The sequence below is a fragment of the Oncorhynchus kisutch genome, linkage group LG10, assembly GCF_002021735.2.
Source record: "Oncorhynchus kisutch isolate 150728-3 linkage group LG10, Okis_V2, whole genome shotgun sequence".
Classification (NCBI taxonomy): Eukaryota; Metazoa; Chordata; class Actinopteri; order Salmoniformes; family Salmonidae; genus Oncorhynchus; species Oncorhynchus kisutch.
Window position 1 is genome coordinate 24,104,799 of NC_034183.2, and position 24,117 is coordinate 24,128,915.

General features: G+C 42.9%; 1 protein-coding gene across 9 annotated transcripts in view; it reads left to right on the forward strand.

The window, feature by feature from the left end:
• The window catches only part of LOC109897492 (ELAV-like protein 4), an 82,701-nt gene that overhangs the window by 10,167 nt on the left and 48,417 nt on the right, over window positions 1-24,117 (forward strand). For 7 of the 9 annotated variants that reach the window (XM_020491989.2, XM_031833351.1, XM_020491988.2 and 4 more), the window contains 2 exons: window positions 20,619-20,705; window positions 23,704-23,944. In XM_020491989.2, the coding sequence (XP_020347578.1) occupies window positions 20,619-20,705; window positions 23,704-23,944 (328 nt within the window). Of the gene's footprint in view, window positions 1-3,274; window positions 3,796-20,618; window positions 20,706-23,703; window positions 23,945-24,117 lie in introns of those variants that run through there. The other 2 variants (XM_031833353.1, XM_020491992.2) reach the window with 1 other exon arrangement.

A 24,117-nucleotide genomic window follows, 5' to 3' on the forward strand; every position in this document is an offset into this window, starting at 1 on the left:
TAAATAAACTTGTGATTATTCAGAGTGAAACAAGAGAAGGGTGCGAATACACTGTGTCTAACAGTTAGATTGCTCTGACTTAGATTAAGTTGATTCTATAAGACTGTCTGCTGCATATCTAGTTTCATACTATCTACATACAGAATAGATATTATCTTACAATGTTGTTACATATAAGTGTAATATCAAATTGTGTATTTGCGTGTGTGTGCGTGCGTGAGAGAGAAAGACACAGAGCGAGAGACAGTTCGAGAGAGAGAGAGAGAGAGATCACCCACACAGTGTGTATGTGTACAGTCAGCAGTGGAAATCCTTAAAATTCTTAGTTGAAATTCAAGTCAGCATTAAGGACGGGTCTCAATTTTCATCAGCAGAAAAAAAAATTCACTGGATGTTAATCCGTGGAGCGCTTTTGAGAGGGAGGGGTTTGGGATGAGTAGGGAGGGCACGAGAGAGCAGGCGCAGGCCATGACAATTAGCCAGATTCTGGTGTCAGATTCTGGTAGCAGGCTTTCAGCAGAGGCAGGAGCCATGCCGGTGGGGCTCTATAATTGGGGCTACAGCAATCAGTGCGTCAGGTCATAGGAACTTCAGGAGGGTGGGTGAGAGAGAGTGTCAGGACCTATCCAGACAGAGACAATCAATGATATGGGCTTTACATTGCTGACTGCATCGTTGGCATTCCTCCTGGGTTAGAGCCAGTAAAGCTTTTCACTTGAAAAAGTTAAGAAATATACTCAAAACTTTCATTAATATAGCTATCATAGTCTTTAGTCAAAATACATTAGCCCGTATAAGGCTAAAGCTAAATTCCAAATTATTTTTATGCAATATTTCACAAAATCCCCCAAAACACACACAGTGTGTACGGAGAGCCAAAGCACACGGAGGCAAACCTTCCTGCCCAGCAACTCCAGTGACTAGATCTGAAATCTCCCAGCAGGCAGCCAACCTCCCCATCTGACAACACAAGGCAGGAGAGAGCCAAATGTAACACTGCTTTAAGACCCCATTCACTTTCATCACTTTCTATTCGTTAAAAGAATGTAGGAAAACAATTTGGTAAAAGAAAGCAAGTACAGAAGAGGATATGGATTGCTCAAATGAAATCCCATTAAGGAAACTCTATTGAAGTAATTGAGGATGTTGCCCATAGATAAGAATCTTCTGCTTCCTGGAACTCTCCTTAACTGCGTACCTATTAATCCAATAGTTAAAGTTGACTCCACTCAAAAAGAAAAACGATTGTTATTCATCTGTGTTACGTTCTATTATTTACAGCCAAGAATTAAAAGCTGGTAATAAAAACATGGTACCCGGAGAGAATATTAAAGTCAGTGAAGCAGAGAATTATTTCCCAAGCTTGCACAGAATGCAATGAATTCAAAAAAGGTCAAGTCAGAATAATAAAAGTGATAGAAAAAACAGGTCTGGTATTCATTGCAGGTTTCTAGACTAAGAAGCGTTGTACCAGAACGCACCCCAAACAAAAGGCAGTTGGTATCTGTTGTTATCCCTGGCATTAAGGGGTGGAGGAAGATACCACACATTATTAATATAAATCCAGCAAACACATCCATTCGGGAAACACCCATGTCCTGTTGATTCCTAATTGAGATTGGCGATGCTTTAGCCGTGGCTTTAACGCTCATTAGTATTTCAAGCACATTGCTGTGCGTGGCTTTAATACTCAGTGAGGTGGAGGGGCCAGAGGTGTAGTGGAGAGATTGGAGAGCTTCAAAACTCAGTCTCTTGCTTTTTTATTCAATGCATGAAACTGTGGGCAAATTCTGTGCCCTGTGAAAGCTGACCAATGCACTGGTCTCTTCTCATTGTCATTATGCTACTGTATATGTACAAATAGAAATACAGTCCAAACATATACCTTGCAGATATACTGCACTGAATGTAAAGCATGCATTCATAAAAAAAATACATACATTGTTACATCCGTACTATAGGCCCACTTTACATATTGAGAAATTAACAGCTGAGTCATTCCGAGCCAACGTCCACACCAAAAAAACTCCTGAAAATGTTTGGGGCAAATTATGGATTAGTTTAACAGTGCTGCAGTGTTTTGTAGGCTGTCAAGAGCACTGTGGGACTTCCTATCAGTGCTCGTTCAGCTGGAGGTTAATGGACTTACTCAAGTTAGTCTGCCTGCCATGAGAGTCTCCTCCTAATTGAATAAAAACCAGCATGTGAACGGGAGGACCAGCTATATGTCTCTCTGTCTCTGATGTCTGGAATAAAACAATGTACTGTAATGACACAGTGTTGAACAATGGATCAAATAGGCTTACTGCTGCTAGGCACATGCTGTAACAAAACAACCACAAAGCAAAGAGGAATATATTGTGTCATGACAACTAAGTAAATTAGAGTATGCAGGTGCTCGCTCTCCTTGTCGCAGGTGCTTGCTCTCCTTGTCTCTGTGAGTCTGGGGCCAGCTAGTGTATATCTGCTTCATATGTTATAGCCTCTCTGGTCACTGCTGCTCTCTCATACCCAAAGCTATTCTAATCAAAACAGACGGGTATGTGCTGCTAGGTTTCAAAATATATACGGTATATGAGATACTGTAAAATATGCACTGTTATTGCATCTAAAATACTGTATGAAAGATGCATTGTTATTTTAACATTGTGAAAGAACCCAACATTTGTTTTGAATTATTGCATTCTTCGAATCACACCTCTGTGTGTTGAAGGCAAAAATCGAATGCATTTATGGAGACAACGGCAGCATTGTAGGTCAGCTGGCATTACTGATGTTTATGAGATGTGGCATGCCTTAGCTTGCGCAGGGTACAATTGAGAGGACTGCAGTAGTAGGCGTATAGGTATGGGATGCTATGCATCTCTTCCTATACAAGACCCCCCCCCCCCCCCCCCCCCACCAGAGCTCTACAACCACAGCGCTGAAATGGGGTTTTGTCGGAGGATGGAGATGAGGGGCCTCGTGTTAATTATTTATGATGCTTGCGTGCAGCTGTGAAGGGGAGCACAGGTGATTGAAGCTCACAGAAAAGACAGGAGGGAGCGGGGTAGAGTGGAGAGATGGGTGATGAACATCATCACCAACATCAAAAGGGCAGAGAGACTACTGCGCAATGTCACGAAGAGGAACAATTAAGCTACTTCTCTACACAATGATGATGGTGGTATGTCTCCATCCATGTAGACTACAATACCTTGTCACACCGTATGTAGTAGTGCGAGTCGGTTATTGGTTATCTTGCTCTATGTTACAGTTGTCAATTATATTTGTCTTCGCTGTCGATGCTGTAGTGCATAATATCAATCGCACCTTACGTTGGTAGCATCGCCCCCCGTCGTTCCCTTCTCGCTCTAGCCCTCCTCCAACACTCTCATCCACTAGCGCACCACCCCTTCCTTGCTCTATCGCAGCCAATGAGATTCTACACCCGACAGACTGAATAACCCATAAATCGGTTGTAGGAAAAATAGCTGCTTACACTAGCTGTTTCGTTTCAGTGAAGACTTATCCTTTTAGTTTTTTAGTTTTCTTTTTTTGTGACCGTTTATTTCCTCCGACGATCCCGAAGAGAAACAACGAGATTTCCACCCACGGCTCTCAGCCTCCGACACGCGACAAGCTCATTCATCCAGTCACACGCGCCTTATCTACCCGATTGTCCTTGGGACCACGCGCTCCCCGCACGAGGATCGACTCTTGATAGCAACCGATTTTATTTAACCACAGGAAGACTAAGCACCTGCATCTCCCCTTTCGCTTTATCCTGCTCAACCCTAAACAAGAATGGTCATGGTGAGTAGGGAACCATTTAGCCTATGCTAAGCGCATCTGTCTTATAGGCTCTGTCTAGCTTAGGTTATTAGTCGTCTACATTTTATAAACTGCTTTGTGACACCTCCGCAGCAGTAGCTTCTAGCCAGGTGATAAACTTCGGTTTGCGTTTTAATCCGTAGCGAGCTGTCCCATTTTTTGGCGCTTTGTTGTTCATAATCGTGATGCTCCTGCAGGTGTGTGTGTCCGTGCGTCGGTACATCTGTGTGTGAAATGTACATTTTTGATGTGAGTATTTCATATCAGTAGCCTGTGTCTGATAAACCAAGCCCAGCTTAGTAATTAGTAAACCTGTGTGGGTGATTTTGTGAATTTGTGATTATGTGGGTGAACTGCAAAATGAATTGCGTTTTGTAAATTATCTAGGTTTTAACTGGATTTTCCTTTGAATAAGCAAGATACATGCAACAAATATGAGCATGTATCAATGTATATAACTAGTGTATATTTGCAGGCTTTAACATGCATGCAGTAATAGCACATTTATATACATAGTGCTGTTCAGGCATCCTGTAGTGCCTGAGGGTAGAATCCAGGGGCATAGGCATGGGTGGGCCTGTGTGGAGCGCCGGCCCACCCACTGGGGAGGCAGGCCCACCCAATCAGATTGAGCAACAAAAAAATATCAATATACTTGTCAGTGTTCCCAGCAGGACATAATTTGTAGTTTTACCTAATCACAGTACTTGACTTGGGCAGGAACTGAGTCCCGGCACCTCAAATGTTCTTCTGCTTAAGTTCCTGCACCTCCTATAGAATATTAGCTCAAAAGAAATGAGGAGTTGCTGCACCTAAATATAAATGGTACCACCTAAAATGAGTAACTGCATCTACACTGAACAGAAATATAAATGCAACATGTAAAGTGTTGGTCCCATGTTTCATCAGCTGAAATAAAAGATCCCAGAAATGTTCCATATGCACAAAAGTGTATTTCTCTCAAATTGTGTGCACAATTGTGTTTACATCCCTGTTAGTGAGCATTTCTCCTTTGCCAAAATAAACTATCTACCTGACAGGTGTGACTTATCAAGAAGCTGATTTAACAGCATGTTCATTACACATTACATTACATTACATTACACCTTGTGCTGGGGACAATAAAAGACCCCTCTAAAATGTTTTGAGTTTTGCCACACAGTTTTGAGTTTTGCCACAGAACACAATGCCACAGATGTCTCAAGTTTTGAGGGAGCGTGCAATTAGCATGCTGACTGCAGGATTGTCCACCAGAGCTGTTGCCAGAAAATGGAATGTTAATTTCTTTACCATAAGATGCCTCCAACATTGTTTTGAGAGAATTCGGCCTTACGTCCAACCGGCCTCACAACCTCAGACCACTTGTAACCACGCCAGCCTATGTCCTCCACATCCGACTTCTTCACCTGCAGGATCGTCTGAGACCAGCCACCCAGACAGCTAATGAAACTGAGGAGTATTTCTGTCCGTAATTAAGCCCTTTTGTGGGGAAAAACTAATTCTGATTGGCAGGTCCTGGCTCCCAAGTGGGTGAGCCTATGCCCTCCCAGGCCCTCCCATGGCTGCACCCCTGCCCAGTCATGTGAAACACATAGATTTGGGCCTAATTTATTTATTTCAATTGACTGATTTCCTTATATGAACTGTAACTCAGTAAAATTGTTGAAATTGTTGCATGTTGTGTTTATATTTTTGTTCAGTATATTTCAGTCCAAGTCAAACACTGGCCTGAACATGCATACAACATCAGATAGAATTCATAGCAAGCAGTAGGTAGGAGGAGGGAAAGGCCAGCCGCACCAATGTGTTAGAGGAAACACCGTACACCCGGCGACCGTGTCAGCACTCATTGCAACCGGCCCGCCACAGGAGTCACTAGTGCATGATGGGACAAGAACATCCCTGCCGGCCAAACCCTTGCCTAACCCGGACGATGCTGGGCCAAATGTGCGCCGCCCCATGGGTCTCCCAGTCGCGGCTGGCTGCGACAGAACCTGGACTCGAACCAGGATCTCTAGTGACACAGCTCCACTCGGGAGGCCCTTTGTTTTGCCCATTCTAACATTCAATCGAACAGTAACTGAATGCCTCGAATGCCTGTCTGCCTGCTTTATATAGCAAGCCGCGGGTGTAGGAGCAAACCATTTTTGTGAATGAAGTGCTGTACCTATTAAACTGTGTGTATATTGACAATAATAGCTATCGCTGTATAGGCTAGGCTACAGTGTGTAGGCTACTCACCGTTAGTTAGCTAAGACAGACTAGCCAGCTTGGCTAGCAAAAACTTAATGGCCAAACAAAGCTCTGTAAAAAAAATCTCAAGAGACCGTGTATAGAAGAGGATGTTGGAGCATTTGCCACCAGTCCAGGGCCACCAGTCCCCCTCTATATCAGTCATTGCTGCTTTCTGCTGGTGATTCTCTGATCCACCTCTACGCAGATGACACCATTCTGTATACTTCTGTCCCTTCTTTGGACACTGTGTTAACTAACCTCCAGACGAGCTTCAAATGCCATACAACTCTCCTTCCGTGGCTTCCAACTGCTCTTAAATACAAGCAAAACTAAATGCATGCTCTTCAACCGATCCCTGCCCGCCCGTCCAGCATCACTACTCTGGACGGTTATGACTTAGAATATGTGGACAGCTACAAATACCTAGGTGTCTGGTTAGACTGTAAACTCTCCTTCCAGACTCACATTAAGCATCTCCAATCCAAAATTAAATCTAGAATCTGCTTCCTATTTCGCAACAAAGCATCCTTCACTCATGCTGCCAAACATACCCAAGTAAAACGGACTATCCTACCGACCCTTGACTGGCGATGTCATTTACAAAATAGCCTGCAGCCCTCTACTCAGCAAATCAGCAAATTGGATGCAGTCTATCATAGTGCCATCTGTTTAGTCACCAAAGCCCCATACACTACCCACCACTGTGACCTGTATGCTCACTATAGTTAGGCCCTATATTCTATGGATATTCTATGGATATTGTAGTTGATATCACACAATATATTGTAGGAGCACTTGATCTTCCGCACCCAGCAGAGAATTGCACTCGGCTTGCATTTGGACTCATAAAGTGATCTCGACTAAGACAGGTTGGTGACCAATGTTCTTGTCTATATAGGCTGTGGATGCCTATTGTGATCATTACTGTTATATTAGGGCATTATGTTCTAGTCTTATATACTATTAATAAAATAAAATACAAAAATTGTTTATTTTGTGTAGGTCTATGTGAGTTTCATGTTAAATACAAGAGTTGTGGATTTACGTAGGCCTACACGACTATTTGATCAATAATGCGAAATCACATGTTAGATGGTTTGTTGTGTGCAGTCAATTACAGTAGGGTATAGGGTAAGCTATGCCTTTTTGATCATCTAATGATGATTTGAGTGCCCAAATTTTGTCCCGCCTACATTTTTTCTGGTCCTGCCTTCAACGGAATCCTGCTTGCGCCACTGGCACAGTCACTCTTTGCACTCAATCAAGCAAAGATCTTAGCAGTGATTGATTGCTTTGTGGTTAGCATCTTAGCAGTGATTGATTGCTTTGTGGTTAGCATCTTAGCAGTGATTGCTTTGCTGGTATCAAAATGCTTTTCTTTGTACCAAAAAGCTTTTCATTGCCAAGCGCTCCTTGAATCGGCGAGGTTGCCAGAGTGAAGATGTTAACTTTGTGGAGGAGAGTGCTGGACAGACAGACGCAGGAGCCAGTGAGAAAGCTGCAGCACACCCTTCCAGAGAGAGGGGAGCTCTGACCTCATAGATGAGGAGGAGACAGGGGAGGGGACTGCAGCCCAAAGCTCACGCTGAAGCCTTTTGCATTCTCACCCAGCGTCTCTGGAAGAAGGGAATGCCTGCTTTCACAAGCCGCCTACTGTCTGACCACCACTAAGAGAGAAATAAAGAAAAAGAGAGCTCCAAGTCAGGGGGAAATTTGCTCAGGCGCTGGGGAGAGAAAACGTCTGCCGGCTCACAAATGGAGTGGAATGGGTTTAAAATGGTAAGGAGGCTGCAGCCTGCCAGCCGCTCATTGTGCCCTTGCATCCATCCGACAGCCTGCAGCAGTAGCAGTAGCACCATGCCTCACTCAGTGTGCCTTCCTTCCCTAACAGTTAATGGGGTGTTGTTCATCCAGTTTTGGGAAAAGGCGATGGGTATCGGTTTGCACAAGTCTTAGATAACTGTTCATGTTACCTGCACACAGCAAATGTACAGTACATTGTGTGGTTTTAAGTGTGATATTTTGCTTGCATTAAATCTCTTTATCATGTTGTGCATTGTAAATAGTAGATAATACTTGGTATATTTATGTATCTATACAAAGCATTATAGTGCACATTTTGGTCGGTTTTATTTTTGTAATGTTTGATAGTGTATGTAATGTAGGACTACAGTCGTGAGCTTGCATTTGTGAATTTGTAGTGTATCAGAGAAATAGAGTGTGTGTGTGTGTGTGTGTGTGTGTGTGTGTGTGTGTGTGAGTGGCTCTGTAATGCGCATGCCTGCACTGGTGTACATTTCCCTTCACTTGGACAGGTTTTCGCCTGTGTCTCCTCTGCTTCTGCCTCTGATGCTTCTGGTAGCGCTTGTCTGTGCTGCATGGTGGATGTGTTTGTTTGTGTGTCCATTGTTGACAAAAGGCTCAGAGTGACTGCCCCCCCCAGGCTGTTCCTCAACTGGTTGGAGGCAGTGCCTGCCAGGGACTCAGTTTAATTCCCATCCATCCAAAAGAACATGGCAGGACTGACTAACTTTTTTAAACCTATCTTTCTGCATACACAAAGAGGCTGTCTTCCCTGATCTCTAAATTCCCGTATCCATATCAAACGTTCTCTTATTGTATGCTGTTAATAATACGTTTCATAAAATGTTAAAATGGCATTATACTGATTTTAAAATGTTGTCCCTATCATAAAGGGAATTTGCCAGCTTCTGTATTAGCATCTTGAATGTGGGAAGCATTATTCATTTTTGGAAGTGAATATTTGATTGTTTGTGTGTGGGCTATTCATTCCCGTGCAATCAAAATGCTAATTGAAAAGAACGCAATTCCCAACCATGGTGACAGTGATAGCATCCTGTCTCCCTAACTGTTCGCTGTAGCGTATTGATGGAGGGACATGCCAGTAACGCAGTGCTAAAGGAGGCGGAGGCGTTGGGAGGGAGAGAAGGAAGGATAGAGAGAGACAGGGGGAGATATCCAGTGTTTATGGTGTGGAACTGAGGATGCTCCTCGTTGAGCAGCACCCCACTGTCTGTCACTGGGGCTCAAGCCCTGGGCAGTGTCACCACAGTCAGAGCTAGACTACTACTGTCCTCCAGCAGAGCTGCAACACCCACGGTGCAGCACTGTTCAGCACCAAGCTTATATATCAATGCTAATAAGTCGAGTTGATCAGATTAATATGAAGTAGGGTTTTGTGAGCAGGTGGGTGGCATGGCACAGAGGGGTGTAGGCAGTGCTCAAATTGAGGGGGTATGCCTTGTTAGGGAGAAAAACGTTTAAAAAGCGATATATAACGGCGCGTTAGGATAGAAACAAGCTGTACGTTCCACGAGAAAGACGCGATGCACATTTTTATTTGTCTCCAGGGCATTATGAGGCTGAGTTACGACCTTCTAAGGAAAATCAAAATAATACTTTGGAAGTGGTACGCGCCATTTGGAGGTTTCGGGGAGTGGAACATCAGCTATATGAAAGATACGACTTGGAAATGAGACAGCATACGAAGCTCAACAGGACTTTGTTCTGAGTTAGGCAACCGCCATCTCAATTAGTTCACGTGACAAACAGGAATTTATAGACACATTCATGAACATCCAATTCTCATTCCTACAGAAGTTATCTAATGTGTGACTGACTCTGTTGCTATCAATTGAAAATATTTGTAACTAACATGATTAAATGACATATTTGACATATTTGTTAGTGAAATAACATTTGTGAAAATAGTCTAAGCTTTATTTTCCCTATCCATATTATATTAAATATAATATGTAATTATAATTAAATAGCCTACGCAAAAGATGTCATGAGTCATGTTACACTATGTAGAATTGCAGGAAATTAGCTTCAAAACAACAAACAATCTCTAGGGCCCTGAATTAAACAAAACCCACTTTTGGTAGTATATTTAATGTATCTCAATGAACAATAATAAAAACAAATAGGCCCAAATACAGAATCCGTTCAGTATTTTTGCCTCCAACCTTGACCAACTCACATTTTCCACTTATCTGTTGAACTTATTTCGTCTTTCACAATAGCTAATATAAGTCAGTAGAACAATTCTCATTCCTTACAATTGGCAAAAATACAGGATAATAATTAGTGTGCTTTTGTCAGCAAGAACACTAATGTTTTTCTCTGTATGTCTTCTATTATTCAATTTCTTCCGTTTTGCCAGTGCAACTGCTTGTTTTATGTCTTGAACAGTGTTGTAAGTCACAAAAATGAGAAAATACTGTTGAAATGCATTAAGTATCTGGTTTTGCACTTTTAGTGCTTCAAACCAAGTCGTCAAGTTTTGAATGTTGTGATCTGTGATTTAATTTGATCTTAATTTCACCCTGCTCTTAGGCTTGCTTTTGCCTAAGCCCCCCCCATACATAGCATACCCCTTGTTAACTTTGCTGACCTCCGATTGGGAGAACTGGGGTAGAGAGGTGAGAAAAGAGCTGTGGGGAGTGTGATCCTGAAGGTGGGAGAGTTTGCGCTTGACTGTACTGTGCTAACGCACACAGTGGTGTGTCAACAGGGCTCTCAGATTCTGAGTGAGAGAGAGGGTAAAGAATATTTTATAAAATCAGGTTGTGTTCTCTTTGGTTAGGGGTCCATTGTTGTGAAGAGAAGTCATTATAAAACTGACCTGTATTGCCTCAAGTTCAGTCAAAGATAGGATCTAGGCGAGGCAAGGTCCACCTGGAAGAAATAATGATTTATACCTTAATCAAGTCATGGTTGAAGGAGATATACGTGTGGGTGTTAGAAGAGTATTAAAGCTTGTAGAGGGTCAGCCGAACAACAGTGGAGATGATTTGTGGTGATTAAATTAGCTTCTCTTGCTCCGCCTTAGAATCTGTGCTCTTGAGAATACTGTACGACAATTAAACATGAACAGGCAAAGTTCAACTCGCTGAGTGCTGTTTCCATCTATCCAATCAGGTATTAAATATAATGGTTACCATTGTTACATGTGCAAAACAAATATTTGAAAGGATTACTTGATAGTTACATGATAAACAGTAAATAACAAACTGCTAAACCATTTCAAATATCTGTGTTGTCATGACTGTCTGTTAGTTCATGTATTTCTTTTCTCCTATGCTTTGCTGATGCAGTTGTTCATAGAGCTAAGATCCAGTAAAATTGACAAGTGTACAGATGTAGATGGACATTGCAAATTAGAGTCAGACCCCTTTTCTGCAGTCAAAGGACCAAATCGCCCTCTAGTGGCCTCATGGGTGGTATGTTATTCATATTTTTCATAATAACATAGTTAATCAACATTATTTTAAAACAACAGCCGAATTGCCGGTGTTTCTATGTCAAACGGTTTTTGTTATGTTTCAGTCTTCTGTGATGTATATTAAGTGTAATATTTGGATGCAAACACAAAATTGACTACATTTCAACTCTATATCTGACATGGTACAGGAGTCTTCTTTTTTTAAGCCCATAACTGTGTGTGTGAGGTGTATACTTTTGTTTCAAAGTGGGCTGTTTAAGACTACCAATAAACACTCTGTGTGACCATGATTTAGCCCACTGCAGTAAAAGGTTACTATTTGTCAAATTAAGAGAGGAGTGAGGCTGACTGAAACGGACAGTGGAATACTTCTCTGTTACTCCACAGGGCAGTTTCTTTCTACCCATCTGTAGTCAATACACAATATCAATGTTCAGTACCATGCCTATCATAGAGGCATCTAACCATTAATTACAGTAATATAACTGACCCCATGCCTCGCCCTTACATAGCAACTGAATCATACCGTAGAACCGTTGAATAGCCAGATGTGGACAAATCACCCATAAACCACTGCAGCTCTCCAATGTTTTGTGTGAGATGGTATGGTGTTGTTGCTGTTGACATGCCGTGGTGCCTCTCGGAGAGGACTTGGACTGAGTCTCCAGTCCCTGAGCAGCGTGGGTAATTAGTCACAGCTGTAGATGGACATTCACATGCAACTCCCAGCTGAAATGACACGCTCATGTTTGTGTCCACTCAATCGTCTCATGCTATCTATCTGCTGCCTGCCTGCTTCTGGTCAGGCGTAGTCACTAACATGGGAGTATCTGAATCAAAGTGACGGCTGTTGGATAATTACATGTTTAGATGATTTACGCCCTGAAGGGGATCTATAATAAGTCAGTTGGAGTGAGATTTAAGTCACATATATATGTATGCAAGTAGAAAATTTGCTTTGTAAAGTAGATTTGCATTTCTACTTCCAACTTATGCCATAAATGTGGCTTGTGTATAATTGATTTAAAAAAGCCGTTTGTTTTATTGATAATACTATGAGTTTGAAAGCAGTGAAATAAGTGTGTCCCTATAAATGTTTTGCCGTTATTAATAATACTCATGTAAAAGCAAAGAACACACAAACATTTTTCTAGTGAATGTTTTTACTCCTTTTCAACATATCTTAGCCTATACCCAAAACAGCCAGAAGTAATGAGCTAATGCCTATTTGAATAAGCCGCTCTGAACCATTGTCTCAATTATATGGCTTCGTTCTTAAAAATGCCTTTTGTTTGAAGACTAAACATACATGAATATCAAGAAAACGGTTTCTTAAAAAATGTAATAGGCTTCCACAGAGGCGAAGGAATTCAGCTGTGAGGGGAAATGCTTTAATAATACAAGCCTAATTCCTTTGGCGGAAATTCAAATTGCCACAGACAGACAATAATCAGCTGCAAATTCTTAGCGCACACAACCCGGTAGCAAACACGGGGTCATGTTCTTGTTTTTTTGCTCCTGCTTTTCTGGGTAAATATTCTAAAGGAAAATCAGGGAATATATATTCATATATCCTATCTACATCTCGGTTCATTCAAAGATGGAAGTAGAACCCCGACTTCCTTATTTCTACGGTTCTCTTTCTTCATCCTCCTCTGTATTCCGTGTGTTTTGGTATTCATACAGACATTTGGGTTTGAGTGGCAGTTCCTCCTGAGACTGTGCACAAACTGCACACTCCTCTGATCTACATTTTGCATCCCAGGAAAAGGAGAAAAGATAGAAGCAGCAGCAGGCTTGGTGTCTCTAGCAGTTGCTCTGTCTCATTGTTCAACGTTGCCAAGTAAAGTGGCCTCGTACTGTGATGTTAAAGGATGCTTCAAGGTCATCCTTTCAACAGACCAGTAGAGGACAGAGCACCCACTGACAAGGGGTCATGACTGTGGAACTGCCAGTAGCTTCCTTAACTCCCTATTAAGGACATGTGGAGAGCTTTACTACCTAAAGGTATTCAAGAATGAATAGGAATATGGCTCATACCTTTATGTTACTATCTCCGTCAACAGCTGATGCAAGCATGAGGGCCATGCGATTTGATCACCGCCAGTAGAGCAGACATTTAGGAAAGGGATTCATCCTGTATATGCCTATTCCCTTCATATCAACTGTAACATGTTCTCCTCAAACTAGATGGAAATAGGAATTGTACTGCAGATATCTATAAAGACAGATAAACATTGGAAGCAATAAATAGAACCGGCAAGTTGAGATCCGGAGAGATAGATGTGATCTACTATCTTCCAAATACAAGTCTCCCCGGCATGCTATTGAGAAAAAAAACTCTGTTTCAGAATTTTCCATTGCACATACTATATTAACATAGATAGTCTCCTGTGGGCATTTTCAATTACACTGTACCACGGCAGAAGGAGATTAATCTTCTATTTTGAATGCATGCCACATTTGATGGTTTAGTTGATATGCAGGAGGGGTAATCTTGTAGCTGTGAGTATACATTTAGGCTTTTTGTCTTCTTGCTGCAGCAGAAGCTAATTTATGATCAAACCCTTTTCCAATCTACACAGAGTCGATTTTTATTGGACCTAAAATATTTCAATCTGTTTCCAATTTTCTAATGACCTAATATGCTCCAAGTTAGTATTACTAATAATTAGAGGGTTAGTTTCACAGATTCACCCGTTTTAGTTGAATACTACTGTTTAGATGCATGATAGAGCTTGCACTACTTGAATGATAGGTACCAGTACGAGGAAATGTATTGCACATAGATAGATCCATAAAATAATGGATACTAATACAGAAATGTACATTATACTGTCATACAAGGATATTCTAATGAATCCGATGTCTCTCCTGCTCTTCAAAAAAAGTATGTATTAACTGTCTCAACAGTCTCTAAATGTCTCACATTCTGGTCATTGGAGACACACACAGGCAGGCAGCCTGAGAAGCAGCGGATGGGAAAGCAGAGTGGCACAGCGGTCTAAGGCACTGAATCTCAGTGCTAGAGGTGTCACTACAGACCCTGGTTTGATCCTGGGCTGTATTACAACTGGCCGTGGTTCGGAGTTCCACAGGGCGGCGCACAATTGGCCCAGTGTCGTCTGAGTTAGGGGAAGGTTTGGCTGGTGTAGGCTGTCATTGTAACATAAGAATTTGTTCTTAACTGACTTGCCTAGTTAAATAAAGGTTATAAAGAGATCAGAGGCAGTGATTAGATTAGATTAGGAGGAGTCTTGCTCTGCTCAAGCTGGGCCTTAGTGTGTGTGTGTGTGTGTGTGTGTGTGTGTGTGTGTGTGTGTGTGTGTGTGTGTGTGTGTGTGTGTGTGTGTGTGTGTGTGTGTGTGTGTGTGTGTGTGTGTGTGTGTGTGTGTGTGTGTGTGTGTGTGTGTGTGTGTGTGACCAGGCTTTGCCCTGCTGCAGCTTCTTTTCTGGTCTTTTACCTACAGGCTATTTGTACATCTTTAAATACCTGTTTTATCTGAGCAAATATGACTCATCCTAGCTTCAAATCGGCATTAATTAAAAGTACAATCAAGGAAAGGTCTTTAGGCATGCTCAAAGGTTTGACGAACTAGAGTCCCAAGTACATTAGTTTGTTCTAATTTGAACTAAAACATTTAAATATTTAATTACGACTAGGCTGGGGTTTTTACATATTATTTCTATTTTAGACCTTACTTAGTTAGCAAGGAAATGAGAGGATGCTTGATCAGGAACATGGCTGCCTGCCAGCTACGTCCTCACGACACCTGGTGCTGATGCAGTGGAACATGGCTTCTACACTGGCTAAAAACAACCTCAAGAATAAAATGGGGTTTCGCTTGAAATGCAAACTAATACAAACCAAGGTTGCATTGTACTGTAGTCAAAGGTAGCTTTCCTTGTCCTCCAAAGGCAATGTCACCTTAATTCAGAACTATCCCACTCGTGTAGAGGAGGGTCCAATCACGGATATAGGAGTGATAGAGTGCCGTGCGTGTGTGCTGTGAGGGGTGACAGTGTATTGGCCCTGTCATTGGGAATCAGCCTTAGGACTGGGGTAAGATGACATGGGGTGATACAGACTGACAGAATCTCTCATTTTCTCTCTCTCTCTCTAGAATATGTGTTCCGAGTTACTATCTGCTTCAGTTAAACTATTTGAAATGAAATCACATAATCTGTCGTGAAGACTTAATAACCTATTAAGGGAACATTCAAATGAGCAGTATGATTAGTCCGCTGCATGTAGTATTGATGTTTAGTCAGTGATGAGGCTGTGAGGCCCTCTGAGTGGACCACTGTGTTCAGTTCCAGCAGGCCTTTGGCAGCCTGCAGAGATCACATCGTCTGTCCCCTTGCTGGCTCATGGACAGAACCTCCAAAGTCCCCTGGTCCCAGGGCTGGGGCCAAACATGCAGGGTTCTAGGTACAGGGTATGGCCAAGCTGCCAGGCAGGTGGCCAGGAATTCTCACACTACTGCAGGGGAGGGGAAGGATAGCACAGGTCAGTGAAGCCACATAAATTGAAGTATCATCTCAGAATCAAGATGCTCACCAATTTCCTGCTTCCATGCATTGGTGCAGAGTTAGGATTTAGCCAATGTACAAATGGCTTTAGTCCACCCTGGGATTGGCTGTGGCAGGGGACTGCAGTCTGTAGGTCCCGACGGTCACTATTCACGGGCTGCTCATTTTCTTGACTAAGACAGTTTACTATTCCAATACCATGAAAACAATCAAGAAAAAAGTGCACTACAGAGAAGCTAGATTACATTTTGATCGAATTCAGGGCTAATTACAATTCAGTTGTGTAAGAAAAAGTTTCAGGCTCTCCCAACTTTTCCTTTCTAGTGGTTATTAAGTGGTATTTTGTTTAAAATTGTACGTTTCCTGAACATAGTCTGGCTGACATTTACTTCTGCTTTAGCATTGGCATTGGCTTTAAAAAAGAAGAGAAAAAAAGATACATTGTATTTTCCATTATCATCAGAGTTGGGAGAAGGAGAGGGTGATTTAAGGTGCTAGCAGAAAGCTTCATCAGCCAGTGAGTTAGCGTGAGGAGTCCATTTGCTGCACATGGTGCTTCCAGAAGAAGTGGAGTTGCACAGACAGAGACGAGGATAGCTGTCTATCTGAGATTTAGCCCACGGTTAAAGAATGTCAGACTATGACCTTCAAGAAAGCAGACCTTGGATACACTCACAACATATTTATTGTATAACCAGTGAATAGTTTACGTTTGTTTTGAGGATATATTCTGGGATTTATATAAGAATCTACAGTTGGACAATAAAATAGGGAATTCATCCAAATGTAGGACTGATGTCTCCAAAGTAGTCTGAGATAAGAGTAGATATTTAAAGAGCTGGATTTTGAGGCTCACCTCCGCATCTGCAATTAAAAGTGACGGGCTGCCTTCTCATCTCCTGACCTTTGACCCTAGGAAGCGTGGAGTGCACTTTGAGGGGGTTGAGGCATGCTGGGGGTTCTGGGAAGGTTCCATCGATCCTATGAAACAGTGGACGTCATAAAGGGAAAAGTCAAGCAAAGTTAAATGAAAAATTCCGTGCATACAGCACCTAAACATGTATTATTCTGAGTCACATAGAGAAGAGGAGAAAAAAATCTATTTGGCAAAGTAGATGCGGATCGATGTTGGTGGAGGCAGGCGGGCGAGGTGTCCCAGATTACTTTCCTGATTGATCCAGCCTAGCTTCCGTCTGACCTGCAGGATGTGGTGAAGTCAAGATGTGTCTGATGGAGGTGGAGAGGCAACCAGAAAAAGATGGAAAAATAACGTATCGATAGCATGGAGGGAACTTCACTGACCAGGAGTTAATATACAACAATCGTATAAATCCCTTTGTCTGAATGGGTTTGATAACTCAAGTACCCTCTTACTCTGAAACACTTTGAGTGAGTTGGGGCATGCTGTGGTTTACAGGGTTGGGTTTGTGACCTACCCTCTCCTTGGAGCCATGGAATTACCATTTCAATGGATGGAGGACACTCTATGTCCATCCACTGTATTAGAATGTGCTTGTTAGAGGACAGGTTTACAGAATACTGTACTATGAACAACCCATTTATTGAAAACATTTAGCTGACAGATTGGATTTCATCCATGTTTCATGGTTGAATATTTCCCAGTAAACAGGAAATCTGAAAGGATCATTTTACCGATAGTCTGAGGATTCAGTGTATAATATCCTGTTGGGGTCATCAGATCATCCTCTGTACCGGCAGAGCGCATAAGGCTGGGATGTGGCGAGACATTGAAATCACAAACAACCATCCATCTGACCTCCATTTTGTGTCAGGCGCTATCAGTTAAATGATACTACTGCCGCATTGTGATAAACTGCAGTGTCTCGTCTCTGCATCCATCCCAGCAAAGCCACGGGAAATTGATTGTCGAAGCTCGTTTGGGCAGGGAGTTCTGGCTGGCAGCAAAGCGGCAGTTTTTACGGTGTCACCGTGTCATAGGAGAGGCGTCTGGTCATGTGAGATTTGCTCGAGGATGCAGGCTGCGGAGGGAGATAATGTCCTCTCTGCAGGCAGTTATGGCATGTCCTACATGACTGCCATACCAGACACACACCGCTAACCTCAGGAGTTCAAGGAGGGAGGGAACGCTTACAGGGAGTCAAATATTTATGGCACACTACAGAGAATATTGATTATACAATAAGTCTGTCTAATGACTGCTGCGCACAACCGAAATGTATTCTCTGAATAATTGAAATTGTACCCATGACCGATTTTCTCATCTCTATGTTTTTTTAAAAACGTAATTGCACTGTCCCTTTATTCAAATATTATTTGAGATGTTATCAGGAAGTGTGTGTGTGTGTGTGTGTGTGTGTGTGTGTGTGTGTGTGTGTGTGTGTGTGTGTGTGTGTGTGTGTTCGTACTGGAGAGAGGCAGACAGACTTAGAAAGAGGGAGAGAATCGTTATTAAAGGCTGGTACTGATACACTTGCCTGCACATCTGTTAAGGTACTGGTTATAAAACAAAAGTATGTAGATTCTAGCTACCATACCAGTGTATCTCATCTCCTCTAAAATATTTCAATATTTCAATAAGTTTATACTTGCTTGGAAATTGGATTTAGAATTGATATCTTTGTTTGCGTAGAGTTAGTAATATTGAAGCTACAGTATGCAAATAGAAAGGAACACAAACTACATTTTGCTGCAATACTACCCACAACCCCACAGTACAGTGGGTAGTACATTGGTTGCTGAAATGTCATCTTAACCATAGCAAATGTTTAGTCCTACACCTGCTTGCTGCTTTTCACCACATTTTGGTACCTCATTTGAACATGCTGCATATTATGCTTGCTTCGGCAAACCATTCCTTTTCAGACTAGCCTATGTAAAGCTAACCATAACAGATGGGGTGAAAAATGCTTTTGATGTTTCACCTCTGTCTAACATCTCTTTTTCCAGGTTAGCTTTCAAATGTTTAAATGATATTTATAAAAAAACGTCCTTTAAAATGGACATTGGTCCACCATATTGGGGGACCTCTCATTGTCACTGGGTAACCAAGCCTTGGGGGCATCTGTCTGATGCTCTGTCCAGCCTTGCTGGTTCTATTGGATACAATAGCTGTCTGTGTTATATACCTGTATTCTATATGACAAAGCCTGTGCATATGGTGGTTCTGGTTGACCCAGGCAGATTGTTGTTCCCTATGAATCACTGTAAATTGAAAAATTATTAGAAAAATATACATCAAAAATGCATATTAACATAAGTATTAATCCCCCAATAGATGAATCATGTGTAATACAGTGTGTTTTCTTTATATTCTAAAGCTGTAAGACGTTGTTGTTATAACCTTCGGTCTTCACCTAAACTAAAACTGAGGTGGCGTCTGGTAAAGGAAAGGTACCCATAATGAATTGGCTCAATTTATATTCCTCAAATTATCAACCCAAACATCCAAACACACACCGACCTGTCAGCAGACACAAGCTGCCCTCTCTCCATTTCCCTCTCCTCATTCCTCTCTCTCCATTCCCCATTTCCCTCTCTCCTTTCCCCTCTCTCCATTCCCCTCTCTCCATTCCATCTCCCCATTCCCCTCTTCTCCATTCCCCTCTCCCCATTTCCCCTCTCTCCATTCCCCTCTCCCCATTTCCCCTCTCTCCATTCCCCTCTCCCCATTCCCCTATCCTTATTCCCCTCTCTCCATTCCATCTCCCCATTCCCCTCTCTCAATTCCCCTCTTCTCCATTCCCCTCTCCCCATTTCCCCTCTCTCCATTCCCCTCTCTCCATTCTCCTCTCTCCATTCCCCTCTCCCCATTTCCCCTCTCTCCATTCCCCTCTCCCCATTCCCCTATCCTTATTCCCCTCTCTCCATTCCCTCTCTCCATTCCATCTCCCCATTCCCCTCTCTCCATTCCCCTCTCTCCATTCCATCTCCCCATTCCCCTCTCTCCATTCCCCTATCCTTATTCCCCTCTCTCCATTACCCTCTCTCCATTCCCCTCTCCCCATTCCCCTCTCTCCATTCCCCTCTCCCCATTCCCCTCTCCCCATTTCCCTCTCCCCATTTCCCTCTCCCCATTTCCCCTCTCTCCATTCCCCTCTCCCCATTCCCCTCTCTCCATTCCATCTCCCCATTCCATTCTATCCAATCCCCTCTCCCCATTTCCCCTCTCTCCATTCCCCTCTCCCCATTCCCCTCTCTCCATTCCCCTCTCCATTCCCCTCTCCAGCTGACAGTCCATACCCTCCCTCTTCCTCCTAGAGGATGAAGTGTCTCCTCCACCACCCTGCCCTGACTGGATACCTCCTGTTGCATTCCTCTACCTTCTCATCCCACTTTCTGAGAGAGTAAATGAAGCCAGAGGTCAGCCTCAAAGTCCTCTCCTCTCCTCCTAAATGGGCTGTTTTACCTACCGGCGTTACATCCTCAGCTGCTGCCTGCTGTTGCCTGCTGCTGCCTGCAGCCCGTGGCTCATTTGAGGAGCTGTCTTTGTCAAGGGCCTTTTTTACTCCCCAGGAGTGAGAGGGATACCCACATCATTACCACTACAGAGGGCACCGTAGTTCCCACGTCAGCTCCACCCTCCTCTCCCTAAGTCAACCACTTCATACTCAACACCAACATTACAGTAATTGTCCCCTATCTGAATTATGCCTGTTTCCAAACAGTCTCATTAAGCAGTAATCCTCTAGAATAATCAACCCCTACCTAGAAGGAAAGCCAAGCCGCCTGTGTGTTTTAGTGTGGCTGGTGACCGTAAGGCTTCTGTAGAAAAACAAGCATGTTAAATCTTGACCCTGACACCTCCTAGGGATCGACAGAGACACAGTGGCGTCAGGCAGAACTCCCACAGCTACAGGGCTGGGCAGAGAAGGGATTGCTGACACAGCCAAAGATGGTAAGGAGACCGCCACAAATTGCCTTTTACCCAACATTACCAATGGTGATGACAGTGCTGCTGAAGGAGCAGGGCTGTCAGTCTGCCGGGCCAGAGGGGAGGGGCCCTGATGCCGGACAGCTGAGAGGGAAGGCTAGAGTGCCAGCTACTTTTTCTGCCAACCTAATGTACTGTGTGGTGTGAGGATGCTGATTCATTTACTCTGAATGGGGGGAAAAAGACAGAGGAAATGTAGCTTCGTGTTTACTTTATGATGTTTACAAAAAAGTTATACTTTAACTTTTCATCAACCTTAACATTTACATTTTTTACCATTTACATGTTTTATCTGTTCAATATAAATGCTCTAAAATATGCATCCTAATGTTATTCTTGTATCTGTTGTGTTATTTATTGAATAATGAAGACAGTATAGGTATTGGAAGAAATTATGCATTTTGTCAAGCTGTGATGTCTGGTATGAGGAAAATATTTTAGCCTTACAAATCACTTCTTCCCTTGCTCCCAACGTGAGCTACTGTTTCATAGCCACGTCAATACAATCTTATGTCAAATATAAATAAAATATCAAAAAACACATCAAACCAATTACATTTAATGAAAGTAATCGTTGTTTTTTTGTCAACTCATTCATCCAGGGGGTGAACTTTAAAACCTCTTCTAATGGACCTCTATCTCCCCTGTCCTCCTCCCCACAGACACACAGCCTCCAGAGACACTGCCTTACTCACTCCTTGCATGACTCACACACATTAGATTCGTGAACCCATATTTATTTCCTCCACTCGGAACCCATTAAGGCCTCCATTTAAGTCCAGAAGAAGCAGGTCCCTCCCACACACCATGCCCAGCTGCATTAATGGAGGCTGTAAATCCAGCATTTCCGCCCGGGCAGGGGAAACATGCTGTAATCTGAAGCTAGTGTTAGATAGCTAGATATTGTTCTGTTGAATCAGTTGGCCCCGTCCTCAGGCTGACACTAGAGCTGCTCTGAAGGCTTTGCCTGTGTGCTGTTGTGCCTCAGCTAGGAAGGAACTCAAAGAGATACTGCCTTCCTCAGCACTGGGCTACTCTGTGGGAGAGCATAGATACCTAGCCAATGAGGTACAATGGACAGCTGAGCACGGGTAGTGCCGGTGGCAGGGGGTAGAAATTATAATTGGTCAATCTGAATCGGCAGGTCTTGGGTGATTAAAGGTAGCCATTTTGTTGATTCTTCTGGTGAAAACTCAAAGAACACGTCCCATGGAGTTGAAAGTATTTTTGACAGAATAGAGCTCAGCAGGACGTGTCAACAGATTTAATAAGGCCCCCCAATCAACTTTGTTACTGCTAGGTACTTTATTCCTCCTTCGTCGCTGTCACCATGCTCCCTCTTTGTTGGAGTGGTGAGGATACTGTCAAAAGCACAATTTGCATGCAAAATAGATATTGAGAGCTTTTAAACAGGCAGTTTTCTGTTTGTATTCTGCTGTCGGCTCCAGGCATTGTCTTGTGTGTTGTTCCACTGTGTGGAATAAGAAGCTGCTGAGACAATTCACATTCAAGTCTGACATTTATGATATACCATCCTCCACTGTAGATATGTCTCAGTTCTGAGGACAGTTTTAGAAAACCAATGGAGAAAACTACAAAGTTGCGGTCTATGTGACTGATAATGATTGTTCTGAATATTGTGATAAAATATTGTCTATTTTAGTTTTTAGACCAGTTTTCAGCAACTTCATTGCTATCCAAACATTAACTTACAGTAAGTCAGATGGGAAATAAAGAGGTTTATGATGTGTTACATTTTTGCTAACCTTGCTAAATGTGCTGGTTTTAAATAGAGAGGGCCTAACTTTGAAGTGTAGACAATGTATTTTTGAATAGTTATAAATAAATATGCCCAAACCTCTGCTAAGATGTTTCCTTTTCTCCTGCTCTATGATTTGGCACTTTTGATTGAATCAGTAGGAACACGTAACCTATTTTCTTCATATTTTAGATCTTTATTTAAATGATACCAAATGAACCACAGTCAGTCATTTCAGAAGTGAGCTTTATAATTCCGGTAGTTAATTGGGTTTTCCTCTGGAAATGTTGACCTGTTTTTTCCAAGGTCTTTGTTAATGATTTTGTATCATTTTTTTCAAGTCAGACATTGACATATATAACTCATAGGCTACACAGCCACCCCCCAGTGCCTCTGTCTGGTACAGACATTCAGTAAAACACGGAAAAGTCTGATGTACACACCAGAAGACCTTGTTTGGGGTGTTTTCACCCCTATGTGGGGATGATGCTTTGAATAGCAGGCACCCTGAAGTCCCTATCCTGTCACCCCACATCTCCAAACACAAACACGCCACACACACACACACACACACACCTTCCATAAACCTCTTAGGCTCAGCTTTTCTTTGTAAGTGGATGATGGAAATCAACTGACTGTAACTGAGAATCAAATAATTAAATAAACACACACATTTAATGCTAATGGCGGAATACATTTGGTGGCAGTCTAGGGATATGGAAGTAAGTGTTTGTCGGTAGATTAGCACAGCAGACTGCCTTCTTTTCACTGCCTCCTCCCTCAGGGGCCAGCAAGCTCTACTTCAAATACCTGCTCTTAAAGCGCACTGCAAAACCATCCGCAAAGACTATTGTTCCATGTGACAGACAGCAGTGCCCTGCTGAAGGGCTCAAATTGTTACCCCTCTCTAACTGCACCAGAAATCAAAGCACAGAAAGGAACTAAAAAAAGATCACTCATATGTCTCTAACAGTCATGTCTGCATGAATATTTAGCTGTTTAAGTTGCATGCGTACTGTATTGTGTTTATTTTATGGTCTCATACTGAGTCAAACATTGTCTTTCTTTTGTCTTTGAGTTTTGATGGCCTGGAATGTAGATTAAATGCGAAGTACAATAATGAATTCTGGTTCTCAGATTGAGAAGCCCTATCTCCTACCTCCTCTTTGAGTCTTCTTCTTCCCTGACCCTTCCCTTTCTCAGATAATCAGCAACATGGAGCCTCAGGTGACGAACGGCCCCAACGGCACCACGGCCAACGGGCCGTCCTGCAACAGCCGCAGCTGCCCTTCACCCATGCAGACTGGTGGCCCCACCGACGACAGCAAGACCAACCTCATCGTCAACTACCTGCCCCAGAACATGACCCAGGAGGAATTCCGCAGCCTGTTCGGCAGCATTGGAGAGATCGAGTCCTGCAAGCTGGTTCGTGACAAGATCACAGGTACGATGACACACACAGGCCATAGGAAGATTGGGGGAATGGCACACAGAGGCAAGTGTAAAGAAGGGCCTGGTGGGCGGGATGTGGTGCAGGGTGGGATGGCATGGTTCCGGAGTCCTATGATCCTGGACAGGACTCCAGCTGGTTACCACAGAGCAGGAGGCTGGGGCTGG